The sequence below is a fragment of the Sabethes cyaneus genome, chromosome 3 (assembly GCF_943734655.1).
Source record: "Sabethes cyaneus chromosome 3, idSabCyanKW18_F2, whole genome shotgun sequence".
NCBI lineage: Eukaryota > Metazoa > Arthropoda > Insecta > Diptera > Culicidae > Sabethes > Sabethes cyaneus.
In genome coordinates, this window is record NC_071355.1 from 72,567,956 (window position 1) to 72,589,422 (window position 21,467).

At 39.2% G+C, this 21,467-nt stretch overlaps 1 protein-coding gene across 4 annotated transcripts in view; it reads left to right on the top strand.

The window, feature by feature from the left end:
• The window catches only part of LOC128741246 (calcium uptake protein 3, mitochondrial), a 163,868-nt gene that overhangs the window by 137,334 nt on the left and 5,067 nt on the right, over positions 1-21,467 (top strand). For 2 of the 4 annotated variants that reach the window (XM_053836909.1, XM_053836908.1), the window contains exons 2-7: positions 5,420-5,558; positions 6,186-6,296; positions 15,549-15,596; positions 15,660-15,742; positions 16,042-16,104; positions 16,660-16,812. In XM_053836909.1, the coding sequence (XP_053692884.1) occupies positions 5,420-5,558; positions 6,186-6,296; positions 15,549-15,596; positions 15,660-15,742; positions 16,042-16,104; positions 16,660-16,812 (597 nt within the window). The remainder of the gene's footprint in view (positions 1-5,419; positions 5,559-6,185; positions 6,297-15,548; positions 15,597-15,659; positions 15,743-16,041; positions 16,105-16,659; positions 16,813-21,467) is intronic. The other 2 variants (XM_053836910.1, XM_053836911.1) reach the window with 2 other exon arrangements.

Consider the following 21,467-nt stretch of genomic DNA (forward strand, 5'->3'; position numbering starts at 1 on the left):
TACACTTTTTAAATGTGTTTTAGTATTGCTTGATGCAAAATTAAATGATAATTTGCCTCGTGAAGTTAACGGAACACAGCTTTTTATATCTTCCAGCTGTTGCAAGTTACCCCGTTTAAATACTTGTTTTACGAATAATGTAGTAACAAGCAGGATAAACAAAACTAGTCATCATAAATCACTTATTTTGTTTCCTTATTATTCATTGTACTATAAAAAATGTACGTTAGGCTTCTTTTATTTGAAGTGCTTGTGGGCGACACAAACGTTTCACAGACGAAAAATTGATGATGAATTTAACACCACTTGTGGGATTTTTTAAAAAACACCAAAAAAGCAGAAAATTAACATAACAGTAGCTAAGGCTTCTTTGAACTGTTAACAACAAGATTCAGTGACTGAGATAGATTGAAAATTGAAGTGACAGGTAAAAAAGTACAATAAATTAATTGGATATAGCGTTGTTGCATGTTACCCCGCTGTTGCAAGTTACCCCGTTTGACGGTATGCACTTTTATAATTTACTATGCTTGTTGATTCAACGGATTTCTTAGGAATACAGGAAAATTTGTATTAGAATTTGTTGTGGGGACATCTTCCACCGGGAGCCGGGAGATTATTTCCGACCCAACTTCCTAACAATAACTTAGGTCAGGTGTTAAGTGTTGTTGGCTCAGAATCGGTGTCTAGTGATAAATGAAGTGGAAAAATGGAGTGGTCTTGAATTGATGATCATTTCGATTTCCATGAGCATCTGAGATCTAAAGATCTCGACGGATAGTAGACGCGGAGGCTTAAGATTTTTTTAAACAACCATAGTAATCTCTCCCAACAGCCTCCGAAATGGGAAATATCCGGTGGTGTTTAACTCCTCTAAGGTCTACATCGTTGTTAGCACTGCAAAATTCACTAAAATGGCCGTAACTTTTTTATCTTTCAATACTTTTTCACTAAATTTGGAAACTTTCCCGAAAATATTTTCTATTTTCATAATATCTGCAGATAATGGCCATATGTCATATGGCTCCGGAGTTATTCCGGAGTTCCTCGGGGGACCGTGACATGGCTTTTTTAGATAAAGTTGCCAAATATTTAAAATTTGCTTGAAATCTGATGATTTTTGTAAACATATCATCGATTATGGAGATATCAGTTACTTTGCCGCAGTTACGAGCCATGGCGCGCCAACTGGATCCGTGGGGACACTATGAATCCGGAACCGGTTCCCATAAAGGGACAATTCAGCATCAGTGCTCGGCAAAATAGCTATTGGCAATCATATTATGGCTTGCAGAGGCCATGTGGCCGATTCCATGTTCCGGACAAGTTTCTTCGAAATCCGTCCCTTGCTTGAATCAGAAAAGAAACCCTCACTGGGCCCGGAACCGGTCATATGGCCTCTGAGCGACATGAGATGATCGCCAATCGCTATTTTGTCGAATGCTGATGTTTTTTTGATATGCTACACGACATACTTTACTGATGCTAAAATGTCTCTTTATGCCCAGCTAGCATTTTTATGTGGATACTAGCTGACCCGACAAACTTCGTATTGCCACAAATTAAGCTGTGTGTTACACATAAATCATGAATCTCGAATAATCTTTGTCACAATTTCGAGTTTTGCAAGTTTCTGAGGAGTTCAACCTTAGATGATTCATTTTGGTAGTTAAGCAACTATGAAAGCATGGGTAGTTTAATATACAAATTTCCTATTTTTCCTCACAGTAAAGTAGAAAATAACTCCTGCCATTGCTTAGCCAGAAAGCGGGCGATAAAGCGGATAGAAATATTCGTCGTGATTGTATAACATTTCGCGGAATACTATTTCGCGAAATACCTTAAGCGGAATGTACCATTTCACGGAAAACTTTTCCGTGGAAGATACCATTTCGCAGAGGTGATCCTCTCCTTACTCGCTGTCGCTCATTTGGACCCCACTGCACTGAAGGAAAGTAATAGCCATCAGTAGACCTAGGAAAACAAATAAACCTAGACAGAGGTTCTTTCCGTTCAGTTGCCCAACACTGGAAGGACAAAAACTTGATAAAATATTTGTAGTAGCCTTATTGACTAATGTTTTATAGAAGAGTCCAAAGTTTCTTGAGTTCGATTAGTCTTTGAGTTACGCAAAAATATCTGTTTTGTTTGTATGAGAGTCCTTATCCCACTACCACAGGGGTGAGGGGTCTCAAACCATCATCAAATAAATTCATGCCTCTAAAATCCCCCACATGCCAAATTTGGTAGCATTTGCCTGATTAGTTCTCGAGTTGTGAGGAAATCTGTATTTCATTTGTATGGGAGCCTCCCTCCTAAACAGGGCAGGAGTCCTAATTCATCATTGAAAAAATTCTTGCCTCCGAAAACCCCCACATGCCAAATTTGGTTCCATTTGTTTGATTAGTTCTCGAGTTATGAGGAAATTTGTGTTTCATTTGTATGGGAGTCCCTCCTCTTAAAAGGGGGAGGGATCATAATTCATCGTAGAAAAAATTCTTGCCTCCAAAAACCCCTACATGCCAAATTTGGTTCCATTTGCTTGATTAGTTCTTGAGTTATGAGGAAATTTGTATTTCATTTGTATGGGAGCCACCCCCCCCCCCCTTCTAAACAGGGGAGGAGTCCTAATTCATCAAAAAAAATTCTTGCCTCCGAAAACCCCCACATGCCAAATTTGGTTCCATTTGCTTGATTAGTTTTCGAGTTATGAGGAAATTTATGTTTCATTTGTATGGGAGCCCCTCCTCTTAAAAGTGGGAGGATTCCTAATTCATCAAAAAAAATCTTGCCTCCGAAAACCCCAACATGCCAAATTTAGTTTCATTTGCTTGATTAGTTCTCGAGATAAGAGGAAATTTGTATTTCATTTGTATGGGAGCCCCCCCCCCCCCCTCTTACAAGGAGGACGGCTCATAATTCCCCTCCTAAAGAGGGAAAGGGTCTCCATTCACCATAGAAAAAATTATTGCCTCCAACAACACCCACATGCCAAATTTGGTTCCATTTGCTTGATTAGTTCTCTAATTATGCAGAAATTTGTGTTTCATTTGTATGGGAGCCCCCCCCCCTCTAAGTGATGGGAGGGGTCTCTAACTATTATAAGAACCTTTCCTGGCCCCAAAAACCTTTGCATGAAAATTTTCACGCTGATTGGTTCAGTAGTTTTCGACTATATATAGAACACACCGACAGACAGACAGAAATCCATTTTACAGGTATAGATAAAAGTTAAAAATTAGTATTAGGTACATATATCCTTCCTAATAAATTGTATTTGATGCGCAAAATTGGCATATCCGTGGTATTTTTGAGGCGATATACGTGATGGGGAATAAACATACGCGTTTTATCGATATAAGTAATTATATACAATATTATCCGATTAAACCCAACCCGCTCCGTTCTGCTATATGATTCTGTGCGGAAGTATGTATGTAAGCTATTATCATTATAAACGACTGAAAATCAACTTGGGCAGACTTTATTCAGCTTTTGTTACGATTCCGAATTTGTTAAGAGTTATTTACGATAATTTTCGGTGATTGATGCACGATTTGGTGCTAGCTGGGTGGTTACCTTCGAGCATCTAACAACCCAGTCGTCGTAATGTCGAATATTGACCGGACGGTGCTGCTAGAGTCAGTAGCAACCTAATAACCTGTTTCGAAGTCTGTTGATAAAGACGGTGCAAGTCTTAAAGACGTTTATAGGCTTTGCTTTTTGCGTAATAAGAAAAAGTTGCACCAGATCTCAGGAAGCTGCGAATTTTATACATCTTTGGCCATTAGCGTTCCTATTGGTGTGTAAGATATACTCCCTACCACCGGCCTATATATGGCTTCCCTACCGACCTGAGCATTTCTATCGGGGACGACTATCTTGATGTCCTGTGGTGAATAGCTCTTGTACGTTACATACAGTTGTGCGTAGAATTCTTCCTTCTCATCATCGGGTCTACATTCGTGCGGACAGGGTCTTGTTCTTGTTCTTGTTCTTGTTCTTGTTCTTGTTTTCGTTCTTGTTCTTGTTCTTGTTCTTGTTCTTGTTCTTGTTCTTGTTCTTGTTCTTGTTCTTGTTCTTGTTCTTGTTCTTGTTCTTGTTCTTGTTCTTGTTCTTGTTCTTGTTCTTGTTCTTAAATCGCGTAAGTAAATTTTCTCAGTAGTCTAGAAAAACAATTATTTGGAAAAAGTTTTCCACAAAATTGGGGCATGGTTAATTATTTTTTTCTTGCTTGCAATTCACAATCTTTGAGTAATCAAAATTTCACGATAGTGTCTTGCTTCGTTTCATAATTATAGCTGTTTGCTCGTTAGTTTCTCATCCATAACTCAGGTGCAACAAAAAACGCAATATTGATATTTTTCTCATGAAAAGATTAGGAATTAATAAATAAAAAAATACTTTAAATTTTTTTGAAACTTCCATGAAATAGAACATAGTTTTTCGGACTTTTGGAGTTTTCCACCGCGGTTCACCGTGAAAAAATGTATTTAGGTATCCATACCTAAACTTTATGCATCAAATGATTTCGGTAATCTGATTTAAAAAATTCTCTGAATCATCAGCTGGTTGCGTCGTAAACCATGAACCGAGTTTCAGTTTCCAAGAATTAAATTAATAGAGTTGAGGTCGATAATTCATCATTCCATGAATCTAGTTTCCATTTACCTCTCGTGAACACAATTATTCATGCAGTATTTCCACAACATGAAAATACACCATGTTCGTAGAATTGTGGGCCATTTCACTAATTTCCGATACTGAATTTAAACTCGTGCGCGTAACGATTCAGGGTTTTTAGATAGTTCGCCCCGACAACTCGTTGTTGATGATTGGTTGTTAAACCACGTCTCCCAGCAGTGCCGTAACATTTTCCATGTGATCAAGTTTGAATAACCAATAAATTTTATTGCAATTGGCAACGCTTCAACTATGTCGTAAGCAGCATGAAGAGAGAAGCTCAATTGGTCAAGAATACGACTGAATGTGCCTGAGCGCACGTATGCCACTCACGAGTATGAAGGATGTTTCACGACTAAAATATCACTGATGGTAACAAGCTCGTGACACACTGATGGGGCGAAGCTGCAGAGTAATTACTCATATGTACAGATTTTCCCTGAAAATGGCCATGAGGCATGATTATTGCTATTCAGGTGGCAGTAAAAATCAACAAGTGTCCAAAGTAAAATATTAAATTTACTCTCACAGACTACTTTTGGGAACTAGTTTTAGAGAGACCGATCGAAAACCACACATCTTGTCTTGTCACCAGCTGCTCGCTTCAGGAGATTAATTACTCCAGCATAGGTAAACTAGTATCAAGTAAACAAACTTTACGATGTTAAACTTTCCTCTTATTTGTTTTTCGTAAAAATGCTAACGTAATATCGTTTCCAAACTTTCTTTCTCCCAGGATGAAACCACCGAGAAAGCCATCAAGCTGACGGCCCGCGAACGCCGCTTCATCAAGTTCGCTTCGGTTGAGTTCGACGGTCAAATCTACATGACGCCGCAAGACTTTCTGGAGTCGGTCGTGGAACAGGAACCGAGACGTAAGTGAAAATTGCCCCGGTTGTCGCCAACAAACACGAAAGTTACATTTTATCCCACGCAGTTCGATCTCGACGACCAACCAATTGGACCGACCGTACACCAGATGATAAGGGTCGACTGTCTGTACGGTGGCGCTTTGTCATTTGGGAAATTGACTTTTCTCTATTTTTTGTTCACCGGCAGTCGTTTGAGCTGTTTGTTATCAAACGCCCATATGGGACTCATATTCTTGCGTATTTCTCACATTATTATGATGACAAATTTCTCAACTATTTGCCACTATTTATCTATCTTTTAAAAATAAAACTCAATTCCAAAAGAAGTTCATTAAAGTAATTTTCACGTACTTGTGTAAATGTCCTATATAAACGCGAAAGGTCGAACGTCATACATCTTTTCCTTACAGTGCGCACACTGTGCGAACGTCTGCTACCGGGAGGAAAATGCTTTTAATTTCTCGTGTTAATTTGCGTAATCGCATGACCGCCAAGATAATTGCCTTGTTTTGCGGCGACTTTCTGGCTTGGCCAGGGAGCGTTTATATCGGCGGCAAACGTTTTCCGACATACGATAAAGTTTGTTTGGCTCATTTTGATCATTGTTCGTTGTTGGTATTTGCTCCACAGCACGGCTTAAGCGAAAATCACTGACTCCGGAGGAAATACAGAAGCTAAAGGACTTCACACCACAGCTGAAGCACGGATCTTCGCAACTGTTTCGCAGTTTGCGCGATAAGGGTAAGTACACTAGATTAATGTAAATCCGATTGGATGAAATGGGCGACTGTCGGTAGAATGCCTAAGTTTATTTGTACCAGCCAGAGCATATGTCGAATATGTCGGTTTTGACATTCGAAGTATTTAACGCACTGATATAAACTTTCGCTTTCGGAAATCTAATGATCTTTTTCGATAGTACTTACATAGTATACATAAAGCGTTGAATTGTCTTAAATTGCATAAAGGCATAAATGTTAATGAGATGTTAATACGTTAGATGCGCAACTGAATTGTCGCTTTTTTGCTGAAAATGCAAGTTTATTGTGAAAAATGACTGATCAGAAATATTTTTCCTATCTGTCTAGCAATGCTCGAATACCTTTTAGATATACACGCAAGTCTTTTTTTCATGGTTTACTGTTACGAGTTTTGAAGTAACGCGGTCTTTTATGACAATTTTTGAATTAGCACGGTTTATTTTTATGGTGATTTTCTAATTAACGGTTTTTTTTTCAACATTGTTCGAATTAACGCGGTTTTTTACACGGTTTTCTTTTACGCGCCACGTATCCTTCATGTATAAAACGTGTACGTCTTCGTGTTTCGAGGCTATCTGTAAATGAAGACATTTTTTATGCCTACGGGCATCAGTCAAACCATGTGCCATCAGACGGTAATAATCAGGCTGTGAACCATTTCGCGAAATTTTTAACTTTTTGGTTAAAATTTGACAGTTCGATGGTTTTTCGAAAATAACCCTGCTCGGGAGCATGGTTAGTTTTGACCACGGTTTTGACAGTTCGATGGTTCGCTTCAGAGCCAATGAGATATGCACAGGTGAGGAAGAGAGCTTCGACGTGTTTCACTGATTTTTCATTGGAATTTTTTTGCATTGGTATGGATGCTTATCGCATATAATAAATTTGTTCAAACAACCCGGGTTGAAATGAGATGAATTTTATCTATCAAATAAAAGCAAATCAACATCAAAAATTCATCCAATTTTAACTCGAACAGAATAAACAATATTTTCATCCTCACCTCATAGGCTCTCATTGAACAAAAAAAAACTATCAATACGTCAAATATGAAATGGTTCGCATTCTGAACTGATTTTAACCACTCGAGGAGAAATAACCATCAAACTGTCAAATTTTAACTAAAAAGTTAAAAATTTCGCGAAATGGTTCACAGCCTCAGAAGGCACAAAAAAATAATCTAGGGAATATGGCAGGTGGGGTAGGATTTCTCACTTGAGTGTTTCCAAACAGGGGGGACATCAAAATCATCATCGAGGATATCAACACCCTAGTCGGTAGGGAAGAAATGTATAGACCGGTTATAGAACTTCATAGCCTGCCCACCGATGCGAACGATAACAACCAACGATGTATAAACTTCGTAACTTTCCGAGGCCTGACGATCCGAGCCACCAGAGATCCACCACCTGACCAACGTACAATGAACTAGATTGACTACGTAATTATAGAACGCCGATTCTTCTCGAATATCATGTACATACGTTCCCTACAGGAGTTCGAGAAGTTCTTTCGAGGTGCTTCAAACTTCGAAGGCAGTTGGGGCAAAATACGCTCGGTCATCGGAGAGGCACTAGATGTAGAGTCCCGTAGTATACCCGTAGTATACACAATTATTGGTGTGATGGTGGCCAACAAGCGGTGGAGAGAAAGAAAATTGCTTGTAAACATTATCTGAACATTGCCACTAGAAAGAATTATTGACGAGCTAGGACCCAGTTGACCATGATCCTGAGGAGTAAAAAGCGCCAAAAGGAGGGCAGACATCGTTAAGAATTAGAACAAATGTTTCGAGCTAGTGACATGCCTAAGTCTTACGAGAAGGTGAATCGATCTTATAAGGGCTACACACCGAATCCTGACATGCGTAGGTACGAGGGATGGAATCTAATTACAAGCGAGCGCGAAGTGGTCGACAGGTGGAAGCAGTCCTTCGATGATCACCTCGGAACGGTGGTGGAACGGAAGTCAACCTATGAGTACCCATGGAAGATAGTAATGTCTCAGCACGTGATCTCCATGAAGTCAATCGAGAAATCGGGTTGCTGAAGACCAACAAAGTCGCTGGTAAACATGGTCGAGAAACGCCGCCAACGGCTCTATAGAGGGTATTTCCAGAATTTGGAAGGAGTAGAAGCCGGATAAGCCTCCCAGTTGGCTTCGAGGTATGATGCTGACCTAATAAGCCAGTCGTCGTATGTTCGAATCTCGACTGGGAGAGGCTGTTAGAGTCAAAAGGATCATAGCAACTGGCCCTGCAATTGTCATGTACTCTAACAGCTGGCTGCAAAGGTCAAGTTTCGGAATGTAGCCCCTAGGCTTTGCTTTGCTTTTAGAAGTCGAAGGAATGGATGGAAGGAGTGCTTTGTCCCATCCACAAAAAAGGTGATCGGCGTGACTGCTGCAACTATCGTGAAACACCGCCTTCACGGTACTTTTCAAGATCCTGTTACGCCGGTTGTCACCGATAACACGTGGTTTCGTAGAAATTACCAGGCAGGCTTCATGGGAGCTTGCGCAACTACGGATCATATTTTTACCATCCGACAGATCTTGCAGAAATATCGGGAGTACCCCACGCATCACATCTTTATTGATTTCAAGGCAGCATGCAATACAATTGATCGAGATCAACTATGGCACATAATGCACGAACACGGTTTTTCGGATAAACTGACGCTACTAATTAGAGCAACATTGGATCGAGTGATGTGTTTCGTGCACAGCTCTTGGACACTCCCAAGTTTCTTCAACAGGCGGCGAGGGTTGAAACAAAGTGACAGCTTATTCTGCATGTTGTTCAACATCGCTCTTTGCGGGGTGATCCGACGAGCGGGCACCAAAACGTGAGGCACCATTTTGACCAAGGATAATCAGTTTTTGGGCTTTGCAGATGACTTCGATATCATAGCCAGGAAGTTTGCGACGGCTGAGGCTATCTTCACGAGACTGAAAGGATTGAGCTAAAAATCAATGCGTTGAAGACGAACTTCATTAATGGAAGAAGCTCAAAAAATACAAACGCGTGCCACCCACGAATGGTAACCGTTGACGGCGACGAACTAGAAGTGGTAGATGAATTCGTGCATTTGGGATCGCTAGTGACCGTGGACAACAATGCTAGTCAGGAGATGCAGCGGCGCATTCAAGCGGCATATCGGGCCTACTTTACCCTTCGCAAAATGCTACGATCAAGAAGCATACGCTGCCGTACGAGCTGTAAAAACCTTTTATTAGACCGGTAGTTCTTTATGGACTTGAAGCTGCCCAAGTAGCACTTGTAACTAATCATAAAAATAAAAAAATATAAAAAGGTTGCACAGCAGTTACATTTAGGATACTTGTAACGAGTTAGGTTACATAAAATTAAAAATAGTTACTTTTTAGTTTTCTAGTGACAAAAATCTCAAAAAGTTACCAGGTAGTTACCAAATGACCAAATTGAAACCTTTTTCAACAACTTGGTCGTCGCAAAACTGTCACCTCTCAGTTACGAGTTACCAAATAGTTATCAAGTGACACAAATGAAACCTTTTTCCAAACTGTCATCAACTTACTAGTCGCAAAACAGTTAATTTTCCGTTACGAGCAGTTACGAAGTCAAAAAAAGTCGGCTAGTAACATTTTCGCCACAACTTGTTCACGGTTCCTTGTAAACACAACGGAACGGATTAAGCAAAAACCAGATCTCAAGAATTTTACTAATGGTAAAAATAAATAATTGGTACACGGGTTGTAAATGCTCTTGTAAATGCGTTTATTTACTTAATTGATGGTACTTGGAATCTTCTCCGCACAGACATTGGTATTAAGTAAACAAATTTTGATTATTCTCAAACGTCAAAACGATCAAGTTACATCGAAACGAAACCGGCAATGAAAATAGGTTACAGTGTAACTTAGAAATGACGACATAAGAAATAAGTGACCACAATAGATTCAATATTGGTTACCGTAACCGATAGCGTAACCAGGTCGAAGGCTAAGGTTACGTGCAACTATAATGTAACTGAAATGTAACCTTCTATGATTAACACTGCTGGTAAACTGTTTTATTCAAACTGAAGCTATTCTTTGATATTAAATTAACACTTTCTTTTCACAACAATCACTAAAAACACCTTTTCCAGATATCTATGAACAATGTCTGCTTAAAATCATTTCATGCAATATGCCGAAAACGATACAAAACTTCAAAAAAGATGGTGTAGTAGTTAAAACCAAAGGCAAAATGGCTATGAATTTTACTAAGTGATAGCGAAAACAATTTGTTTTTAATGATTTCTAGGTGAATGCTCCACTAGTTCATTATTGCTAAGAATAAATTTAAAAAATCAGTAAATTAAAATTAAAATTTTTATATTTGTACATATTTGTTTTACAAAAAATCTATTTTTCAAAGAGGTAAGTTACGAAAAGCTAGATTAAATAGGAGCGCGTGAATTTTTCAAAGCTAGAATCATGCATTTCACCATAAATTTGAAACTGCATTAAAATTTGTGTTGAAATAACAAGCGAAATTTATACAGTCTTCTATATTCAACAGTTAAGTTTACTGCTTGACGTTGACAGTCATAGATTGGAATAAAAAACCTGCTGCATTGTTTTCGCTATGCAATAAAAGTTTCAAGATAACTAATTTGCCACCAATTGAAAGTCAATTTACAGTTTATGTGTAACTTCAATAGTAAACATTTTGTAACTATACATGTTACATATTGGTTATTGAGTAACTGTTAATGTAACCATATTTAGTTACATAAGTTGCGCTATTTCGGTTACACAATTGTTATATTTTAGGTTACTGTAACCGAAGTTTTACATTTAAATTTGTCGCATATCAGCCGCTTCGACTCAATTGTGACAACGCGTGCTACTTGGGTGTAACGCTACTCACGGAGGACATAAGCGTCCTTGCCGTGTTCGAGCGGAAGGTGCTACGGACAATATTTGGTGGAGTACAAATTGAAAGCGGAGAGTGGTGGAGGTGTTTGAATCACGAGCTTCAGGCAATGCTTGGAGAGCAGTATATGAATATGTACACCGAGCATCGGTAAACGAACTCATCACGAGAAAAGAGAGATGCGAGCGGTTCAATTCGCTTATAACTAATAAGTCACATACATTCACGCTTCATGGCATCGCCGAATATCGTGTGCAAAGTAAAAGTGTGAAATAACACCTTCTGCTGCTTATAAAGCAACTAGCACTACTTTAAACTATTCTCTCTTCATGGTGATATTATCTTCAACGCTTTTCGGCATCCCCGGGATCCAATACCGGCTAAATCGGCCACACTCAATATAAAATCTTCAATTTTTGAACGAATTCCGATGTTCGTGATGAGGTTATGTTCGTGATAAAATTCAAAGACAATGCATGCATTATCGTTGAGGCAGGCGAATAGTATATGTTCATGAGGGATCTTCAAGGATTCAAATAATCATTTTTTCATGAATTCTCCAAGCACTGTTGGAGAGATTCCTATCGTACATCTGGCGAAAATCGGTAGGCTACGGTGGACCGGACACGTCGTAAGGATGCCAGACAGTAGCGCGACGAAAACAGTTCTCTTCAACAAACTTACCGGCACCAGGCCAAGAACAGTGGACCTCGACCGCGTAAGATGGCTCGACCAAGTCGAAAGTGTTTTGCGACTTCTGAGACTTTTTGAAACGGTGGTTCTACAATTGATGAAGAGACGGTAGGAGAAAGTAATGAAAATTTTTTGAATGAACTTTCACCTACCGTCCCTTCATCAATTGTAAAACCACCGTTTCAAAAAATATTAATATATATGGTTGACCGCATTTCAGGGTCAAGACTAAAAACACGAGGTTTGGTTTATTTCATAGGAACGGAACCTTTCCCCGAAACCCGTGCCGAGAATCGCGGCTAACACGCGCTTATCCAGTGTTTTGCCTGTCTCCGATAATACGTGATCATTCACTGATTTTCACCACATCCATTGTACATTGTACATTCCACTTCAAACAAACCATCGGCTAAATATGAAACCATCCAAACAAACATATGGCTCTCGAAAAACTCCTCCATTCTGCAGAGATATTCCTTACATTATATGCAGTGACTATACGATGGCCTTCCTGCTGGTACTGTTAAAAGCGTTTCTTAGGTCGATTCTTCGGCATAAAAGCAATCTCGTTTAATTTTCTGCTTACACAAGTTCTCGGCTCGCTCCATCACTGTCTTAACCCCTCTAAGGTCTACATCATTTTTAGCGCCGCAAAATTCACTAAAATGGCCATAACTTTTTTATTTTTCAATATTTTTTCACCAAATTTGGGAATTTTGCCGAAAATATTTTCTATTTTCATAATATCTATAGATAATGGCCATATGCCATATGGTCGTGCGCGCCGTGGCTCATAACTACGGCAAAGTAACTTATATGTCCACAGTCGATGATATATTTACAAAAATCAACAGATTTCAAACAAATTTTAAATATTTGGCAACTTTATCTAAGAAAGCCATATCTCGGTCCCCCAAGGAACTCCAGAATAACTCCGGGACCATATGAGATATGGCCATTATCTATAGATATTATGAAAATAGAAAATATTTTCGGCAAAATTCCCAAATTTGGTGAAAAAATATTTAAAGATAAAAAAGTTATGGCCATTTTAGTGAATTTTGCGGTGCAAAAAATGATGTAGACCTTAGAGGGGTTAATAGCACCCTCCGAGGACTACCCTTTCTGCAGAATCAGAACTGTGTTCGACAACCCGATTTTGCCTTCCGATTACATCGTCATAGTGGTAAAGCTGATCTTCACCAAAAGTTTGCCGCTTATATCTAGTGGATGTATCGACCTATATACTGCTGGATACCCTGACAGTGTTCCTGGTTTAAACAACACTAGCTTCTAGATTTTTCACCTTTCAGGAAAGCTACCGTCTTCCAAATATTTCTGCAACATTGTCATAGCTGTGTCCGAGAACGCAAGAATCGCCACCTCCAGGGTCACGTTAAGGATTCTATCCGGACCGAGCGCTTTCCTAACTTACAACCAGTACTGCCACCTGTTTTTCTTTTCTGCGCCATATCCGGAGTGATTCGCGATTGGGGTTCAACTGACAAATTGTGAACAAATCGTTTTATTACACCATCAGCCTTAAAAAGACTGATAATATCCTTGGCAAGAATCCTTTCTTTTGTTTTAATCGTTAGAATTATTTAAAACAAGTTTTTAGTGATGGGCGATAGAAGTGTTTAATCAAAACAAAAGACAATTTGCAATTTAGCCCCTTGCATTGTTATGAAGTGACAGGCTTATTTGCAAATCGTTTTGTAAACAGGCGATAGTAAAGAGCGAAACTGCGTTGTTTTCAAAACACAGGCGCATTGTAAACAGGCGAAACTAAAAAAAACCAAAACAAGGCGAAACAGGGCTGGGCGAATCTCATTGTCAAAATGCTTTGAGGCTCATTCCAAGGGGTTCAACTATAAAACTTAGATTTTGAGCTTGAATGCACAAATTTTATACAGTATTGTTGTGATATTATAAGATTGATTTATTCTACACCAATTTATGTCTTTAACCTTGATTTTTGTAACTTTTATTTAAATTAAAACTTGAAAATGTACTGGCAAATTATCACAGTGATATTCCTCATTGTTTACACTTTGTTAGTTGCGCCCTTATCGCGAATCACTCCGGATATGATGTCGATGACCATGCCGTAGGGGGTGGTAAGGAAAAAAATCATTCCACAAAAGTTTTAGTTTTTAAGGTACAACTTCCTGGCTGACGTAAAACTTTTAACCTTCACCATTGCGAAGCAGAACGCGTCACTCCAAGGGTTGGCATTAGCTTATCGGTACAGCTTCTTCTTTGTACGAGATGTTTTGCTTTGCTTTATCTCCCATTTCATTGCAGCCTTTACCGTTATAAACACCACGCTATGCTTTTCTCAATCTACTGCAGTTCTGGCTGATATATTTTTGGGACAACTAGCACGAAAGATGCTAAGTTCTCATTCCACCAGTAAACTGAGCGCCGGTGATTTATTGAATCAGTTTGTCATTTGCTGCGGATTTTTGGTATCTTTCGCCACTGTAAAATATCACCTATCTAGCAGGCGTTGTAACGGTATCCGACTATCTCCTTCCGTCGTTGAAAGCGTGGTATAAGCAAGCAGCTCACCTTGCTTCAAACCATCTAACGTCACAAACAAGTCCGATGTCTCTCCCGCTACCCTGACGCTTGATTTTGAACCATCAAGCGTAACACATATCAACCTAGTCAGTTTTATTGGAAAACCATGTTCTGCCACAGCTCATTTCGTTTAACTGAATCGTACGCCACCTTGAAGTATACAAACAAATAGTGAAACTGCAAGATGAATTCCCGAAATGTATCGAGGATTTACCGCAAGGTGAACATTCAGTCTGCCGTGGAGCGTCCTTCTCGAGTACCGTACTGGCATTCATCAACAAAGGTTTCCTGTAACGGCCTCAGTCTGAGAAACAGGATGCGGGAGAGAATTTTTGTTTGCAGAACTTAGGAGAGTAATGCTTCGTTAAATGCTGCATTCGAGCCGATGGATTCCAACTAGCCCGTAGGTAATTCCACTTCAGTCCGTACCTTTAGTATAACCTGATGGATTGCACAATAAAGCCCTTCGCTCCCGACTTTTTTGCGGCGGGGATGCTGTCCTTTCCAGCTGCTTTGTCGTTTTCAGCTCTCTAACTGATTTTTTAACCTCGCTCAATAATAGTGGATCAACAGCTTGTCCATCATCCTCAATCTTGTTCATCGAAATATTGTTTCCAACGCCTAGCCACCTACGATCTTGCGGTAATCAGGTTCCCCTTCTTGTCGTTGCACATAACAGGAGTTGACACGGTTCCGGACCAGAGTTGATTCCATCGATCATATTAGGAAGCTCCTCGTATAGTGTCTCTCGAAGCAATTCTCAGCCTCCACAGATTTTGTCTATTTTCGGCAGCTCTAGCATCTCGATGTCTCTCCTTGCGCTGGCGTATCACAGTTGCAACCAATATGTGTGCTCTGGCCGCTCCTAACGTGGTATAAAAGCCAAGCAGGAGGGTAGTTTGCCAGTCAGCTATATTTCACATAAGACATAATTATGAAAATGCAAATATTTATCTTATTTTTCTCAGTATTTAATCCGCTACTTATTTGGATTTCAAACGTCCATGCTAGAAATAGAATGATTTAATGACTTGCTTTCCATTTTTACAGGAATCATATCCTACACCGAGTACTTATTCCTATTGTCCGTGCTAACCAGTAAGTACCTTTTTTAAGCATGCTTCACCACATCGAAATAAACTCCCTCGTTATTTATCACAGAGCCACACTCCGGATTCCGAATTGCCTTCAACATGTTCGACACGGATGGAAACCAGCGTGTAGACAAGGATGAATTTCTTGTAGTGAGTATAAAATTAACAGTAAAACTTTACCCCATAAAATAAGATCATGACAAAATATTCACACCGAAAACATGTGCCTATAATTGGATTGAAAATATTCTTGCGGAAGGTATATTCTTGAAATTCGAATTCCAAATTTTGTGTTTGTTACTTTTTCATTTATTTTTTTACGATTTATTTTTCTATTTTTTACGATTGTTCTCTATTTTTTATATGCATTTGTTTGCCTCGGCACATGCCCCATCTTTGCACCGCGAACACCATCGACACTCGTACTCTCATACACGTTTTAAACACAGATACGTCAACTCCTCGGAGGATCACTCAAGGATCGTGACCTAGATGAAGCGACTAGAAAAGCTGTGAGATCAAAACCAATTTTGTTTGTTACTGTTTTGCTTAATATTACTAACCTTCACTATGAATCATTTCTCCCATCAAAGCTATCCATCGGAGCTTAGCTTCTATTCATTGTGGGATATTTTTCAAAAGTACGAACAGTGTTGCGATTCCACTGCGAATATTTGTTTGCTTTTCTGTGTAAAGCTCGTTATGTACTATTTAATGTCGAGCATCAAACTAGATCAGGTTGTGATAATGTTACATGCAAATTGTTCTTAATTATTGATAAACTTAATAGACTATTCTGATATAATAATACTAACCTGTTTGTGAACTCTATTTATTGGCAAGGGTCTACCGCGATTTGTATAATGAAATCACTTTCCTAGAAGAGGGAAGGCTTTATAGCCTTCAACCGAGCTATTCCGGTTAACCACGTGTTGTGTGTCACTAGCAAACCTATTCATCCAAAGAAACCGTTAAATATCAAAAATTTTCTCTCTCATTGTGCACAAATGTGCTTCGCATGTTCATCGTTCCGCACATCCTTCACCTCCACGAATGGCTGATATCAGCTATTGCATCTGGTATCGACCACTGAGCAAGCAAAATTCTTGCTGCGTCAATACCGTCGTCCCCAAGAAGCTTCAGAATCTCGACGACAGCAGCAATTGCGACGCGGGGAGCAAAATCAACGAGCTTCCTCGGATAAAGGGAGTAAAACTTTCGTAAGTCTTGATCCGACATCGTCATCCCCCTTCTCTGTGTAATGAAGTAGTGGAACTTATAACAAAATAGTTTTGCGTGGTTTGTCAACAACCCATTACGGGCTGAATTTCCTGTGCCGGGTTTACTTTTTCCGAAAAACACACCTCTCTATTGTTTATTGTTTGTTCTGTCGATTGTTTCATTTTTCCAACTGCAGCATTAACCAACTGTATAACTCCGCAAATGCTCGATTTAAATCCCTGATATGTACTTATTTCATAAATTTCCAAATCCAAATATCACACTTGCAAACAGAATTCCTTTTGGTGGCATGATTACTAACAACACTGGAGTGAATTTCCACCTGACGTTAACGACAGCAAGTGTTTATTGTTTTGTTTTTGTTTTTGTTTATTTTTTTTCGCATGAAAAGGGATATGTAAAATGAATGTAAAATTTACTTACCTGCGAATGTATATTTGTAGAACCAGCAAATTAACTGCAATGAAGTGGAATGCTCATATTTTTTTCGAAACATGCTAAACCCTCTACGATGGATAAACCGCTTTTAGAGACCTTTTGTTTCCAATTATTGTATAGGTATTGTGTAATGTATTACCAAAATCCCGCGCACGTTGCTACGCGCCCCACTTTAAACGAATAAGGTATCTTCTGTAATAGACTGGATGTTGACAGATGAGTTTCATTCAAGTATTTTATCGAACTAAACTTGCATACACCACTGAGTTGCACCTGGTGACGTATCGCTGAATCAGCAGTTTTTTTGCTATGTGCCACTATGGCGTTATTGGGCTTACGTTACAGACCGGTGAAGGTTCTTATATATATGAGACTAGCTGACCCGACAAACTTCGTATTGCTACAAATTAAACTGTGTTGTACATAAATCGTGAATCTCGGATGACCTTTGTCACAATCTTGAAATTTGCAAGTTTCTGGGGAGTTCATGGGTGTTTTAATTTACAAATTTTCATCACAGTAAAGTAGAAAACAACTCCCCCCATTGCTTAGCCTGATAAAATAAAGCGGATAGCATTTAAATATTCGCTATCATTACAAACCATTTCGCCGAATACCATTTTGCGGTACACCAATTCCCGGTTGACCGTAACGCGGAATATAGAATTTCGCAGAATACCATTTCGCGAAAAACCTTACGCGGGATGTACCATTTCACGGAAAATCTTTTCGTAGAAAGTACCATCTCGCAGGAATGACCCAACTGAAGGAAAGTAATGGAGGTCAGTAGATCTAGGAAAATGAATAAACCTAGATAGAGGCGATCTCTACGGGGGGCTGTCTCCCCGCAGTAGCCGGCGAATCCGGCGGTTGGTCGCCGGCAACACTCGCGGCCTGTGGCCGTCTCGCGCTAAATTATCTAATGTTACTATTGATAGTTTTTGGTGGTCTTGTTATTGATTAATGTTTTATGAAAAAGGCTAAAATTTCTCGAGTTCGATTAGTTTTTGAGTTACGCAAAAATTTCTGTTTTGTTTATATGATAGTCCTTATCTCCCTACCACAGGGATGAGGGGTCTCAAACCATCATTAAAAAAATTCCTGCCTCCAAACCCCCCACATGCCAAATTTGGTTCCATTTGCTTGATTACTTTTCGAGGTATGAGGAAATTTGTATTTCATTTGTATAGGAGCCCCCCACCTAAAAAGAAAGAGGGGTCCTAATTCATCATAGAAAAAATTCATGCCTCCAAAAACACTCACATGGCAAATATGGTTTCATTTGATTAATTAGTTCTCGAGTTATGAAGAAATTTGTATTTCATTTGTATAGGAGCCCTCCTCCTGAAGCGCGGAGAGGTTTCAATTCACCATAGACAACATTCTTGTCTCCAAAAACACCCACGTTTCATATTTTGTTACATTTGCTTGATTAGTTCTCGAGTTATGAGGAAATTTGTATTTCATTTGTATGGGTGCCCCCCCTCCTAAAAAGGTAAGGGGTCCTAATTCATCATAGAAAATTTTCATGCCTCCAAAAACACCCACAAGCCAAATATGGTTCCATTTGATTAATTAATTCTCGAGTTATGAGGAAATTTGTATTTCATTTGTATAGGAGCCCCCCCCCCCCTCCCCCTCCTAAAGTGAGGAGGGGTCTCAATTCACCATAGAAAAAATTCTTGTCTCCAAAAACACCCACATGTAAAATTTTGTTCCATTTGCTTGATTAATTCTCGAGTTATGCAGAAATTTGTGTTTCATTTGTATGGGAGCCCCCCCTCTTAGTGAGAGGAGAGGTCTCTAACCATCATAAGAACCTTCCCTGGCCCCAAAAACCCCTATTTGCAAATTTTCACGCCGATTGGTTCAGTAGTTTTAGATTCTATAAGGAACATTCGGGCAGACAGACAGAAATCCATTTTTATAGGTATAGATAGATTATTTACATTGTTGATACAGTCTTCATATTATTCTTGTTTGTTATATTGAAATTCGTTAACTCTTATACATAGCCTATAGAGAAATCGCTTACTTTTGTAATGTGACGACCATATCTTGTCATTTATATTCTAAATCTCTGAACCATGCCTTCCATAAGTCAATGGTCATATTCTACATACCCAACGTTTTAGTGTGTTTTGTTTTGTGTTTTTGTGTTTTTGTTTGACCCATCTCAACCCTATCTTCATAGGTGTTGGCTTTGTGCTTTTCTCGACTTAACCCTAACAAATGTTTGCTATGGGCTTTTCCCAACTCAATCATAATGCACGTTGGCCATGGCCCTCTCGCCGGATCAATCTTAGTATACGTTGGCCATGGCCCTCTCGCCGGCTCATTCATAACACGTTGGCCATGGCCCTCACGCCGCCGGCTCAACTTTAACACAGACTGGCCATCGCCCTCACGCCGGCTCAATCTTAATATACGTTGACCATGGCCATCACGCCGGCTCAACTTGAATACGGATTAGCCATGGCCATCTCGCCGGTTCAATCTTAAGAGGGCATAGTACTTTTTCAATTTTTAAAAAGCGAAATTTTTTTTGTTTCAAAGCCAACAAAATTATCTAGTGTTTGACCTATCCTTTTTTCGATATTGCAATTTTTGTATTTTTTAGAAATGTTTAAAGTCAGTTTTTTCGACTAAAAACCTTATTTTTATGTTTCAATGTTCGCCATTTTGTTATGCGTTCGAATTTTAAAAAAAGAATGGGTCAAACACAAGATAATTTAATATACTTTCATGTCGTTTTTGAATTTTTCAATTCGGATAAGCCCCCGAGCGCCAAACCATGGTACCGCAATTCATGTTTTTTTCGATTGATCATGTTCAAGGAGCCGTAGGGGAGGGGGGAAGAGGTTCCCATATGTAAACAAAATTGTAAATATTAGTCCAAAATATAATGTTTAGAATGCAAAAAACCCGAATCGATTCGCCTTCCGCGTTATCGAGAAAAAATATTTGAAATAAGGCCAAAAATATGGTGTAAAACGTACTATGCCCCCTTAACCCTGACAAATGTTTGCTGTGGGCTTTTCCCAACTCAATCATAATGCACGTTGGCCATGGCCCTCACGCCGGCTCAACTTCAACACGGATTTGGCCATGGCCATCTCGCCGGATCAATCTTAGTATACGTTGGCCATGGCCCTCTCGCCGGCTCATTCATAACACGTTGGCCATGGCCCTCATGCCGCCGGCTCAACTTTAACACAGATTGGCCATGACCCTCACGCCGGCTCAATCTTAATACACGTTCCCGAAAAAAAAATCCATAACACGAATATGAAAATTACTGAAACTGTAAAATACAAAATAATATGTTGCAAAGATGCCAGAAAGACAGATGTTAAAAGTACGACACACGACTAAAAACGAACGAATAAAGACAATGAAAAACCGACAACAAGATGACAGCAAAAAGCAGCACAGTACACATAACGAAACAAGAGGAAACTGAAAGTGACAAATGAAATAACAAAGACGAAACGCGAATGATAAAAGATCAAGAACGAAAGTCGAGAGTAATATAAATGCGATAAAGAGTGATCACACGTTTAAGAAGAATAAAGCGGGGAATATAGGGATGAACCGTATAAAATTCTAATATATTAAAAAACAGCACACATCGAAACTAATTTACACTTGTCAGCAAAATTAACAAATCTTCAAATGAAGCACAAATGTCGGTTAAACTTTTATTTAACCTAAAATTTGATGCAGGCCCATATGCAGTTGAAATGTCTTTCACTTCCTTACAACTAATTCAAGGTTTTTAACACTTAATGCGACTTGAACCGTATAACAGATAACCCTGGAGATGTTAAATTTTCCTGGAAAAAGACCGCAGTTAACGTGCAAGCTGCATATCTGTTAACTAGTTATAAAATTTGAAGGCCCTTAGAGTTCCTTTTCAGGATTGCACAGCTTTTTCTGATTTCCACAGCCTCAAATCAATATATAGGTGTTGGATATTGATGATACATAATTGAGAATGTATATTATCTCTATACATTTTCTATACAACTTCTGTAACACATACGACGGTCGCAGCTGGAGATCGGACATAAGGAAGCAGACAGGACAGAACACATTCGGAGGGGGTAGAAGAGCGTTGGATTGCATCCACAATCTACAATTTCAATAATTGTCAGTACAGAAATTACATTAAAAGCGGAAATTTGGCGTGTAC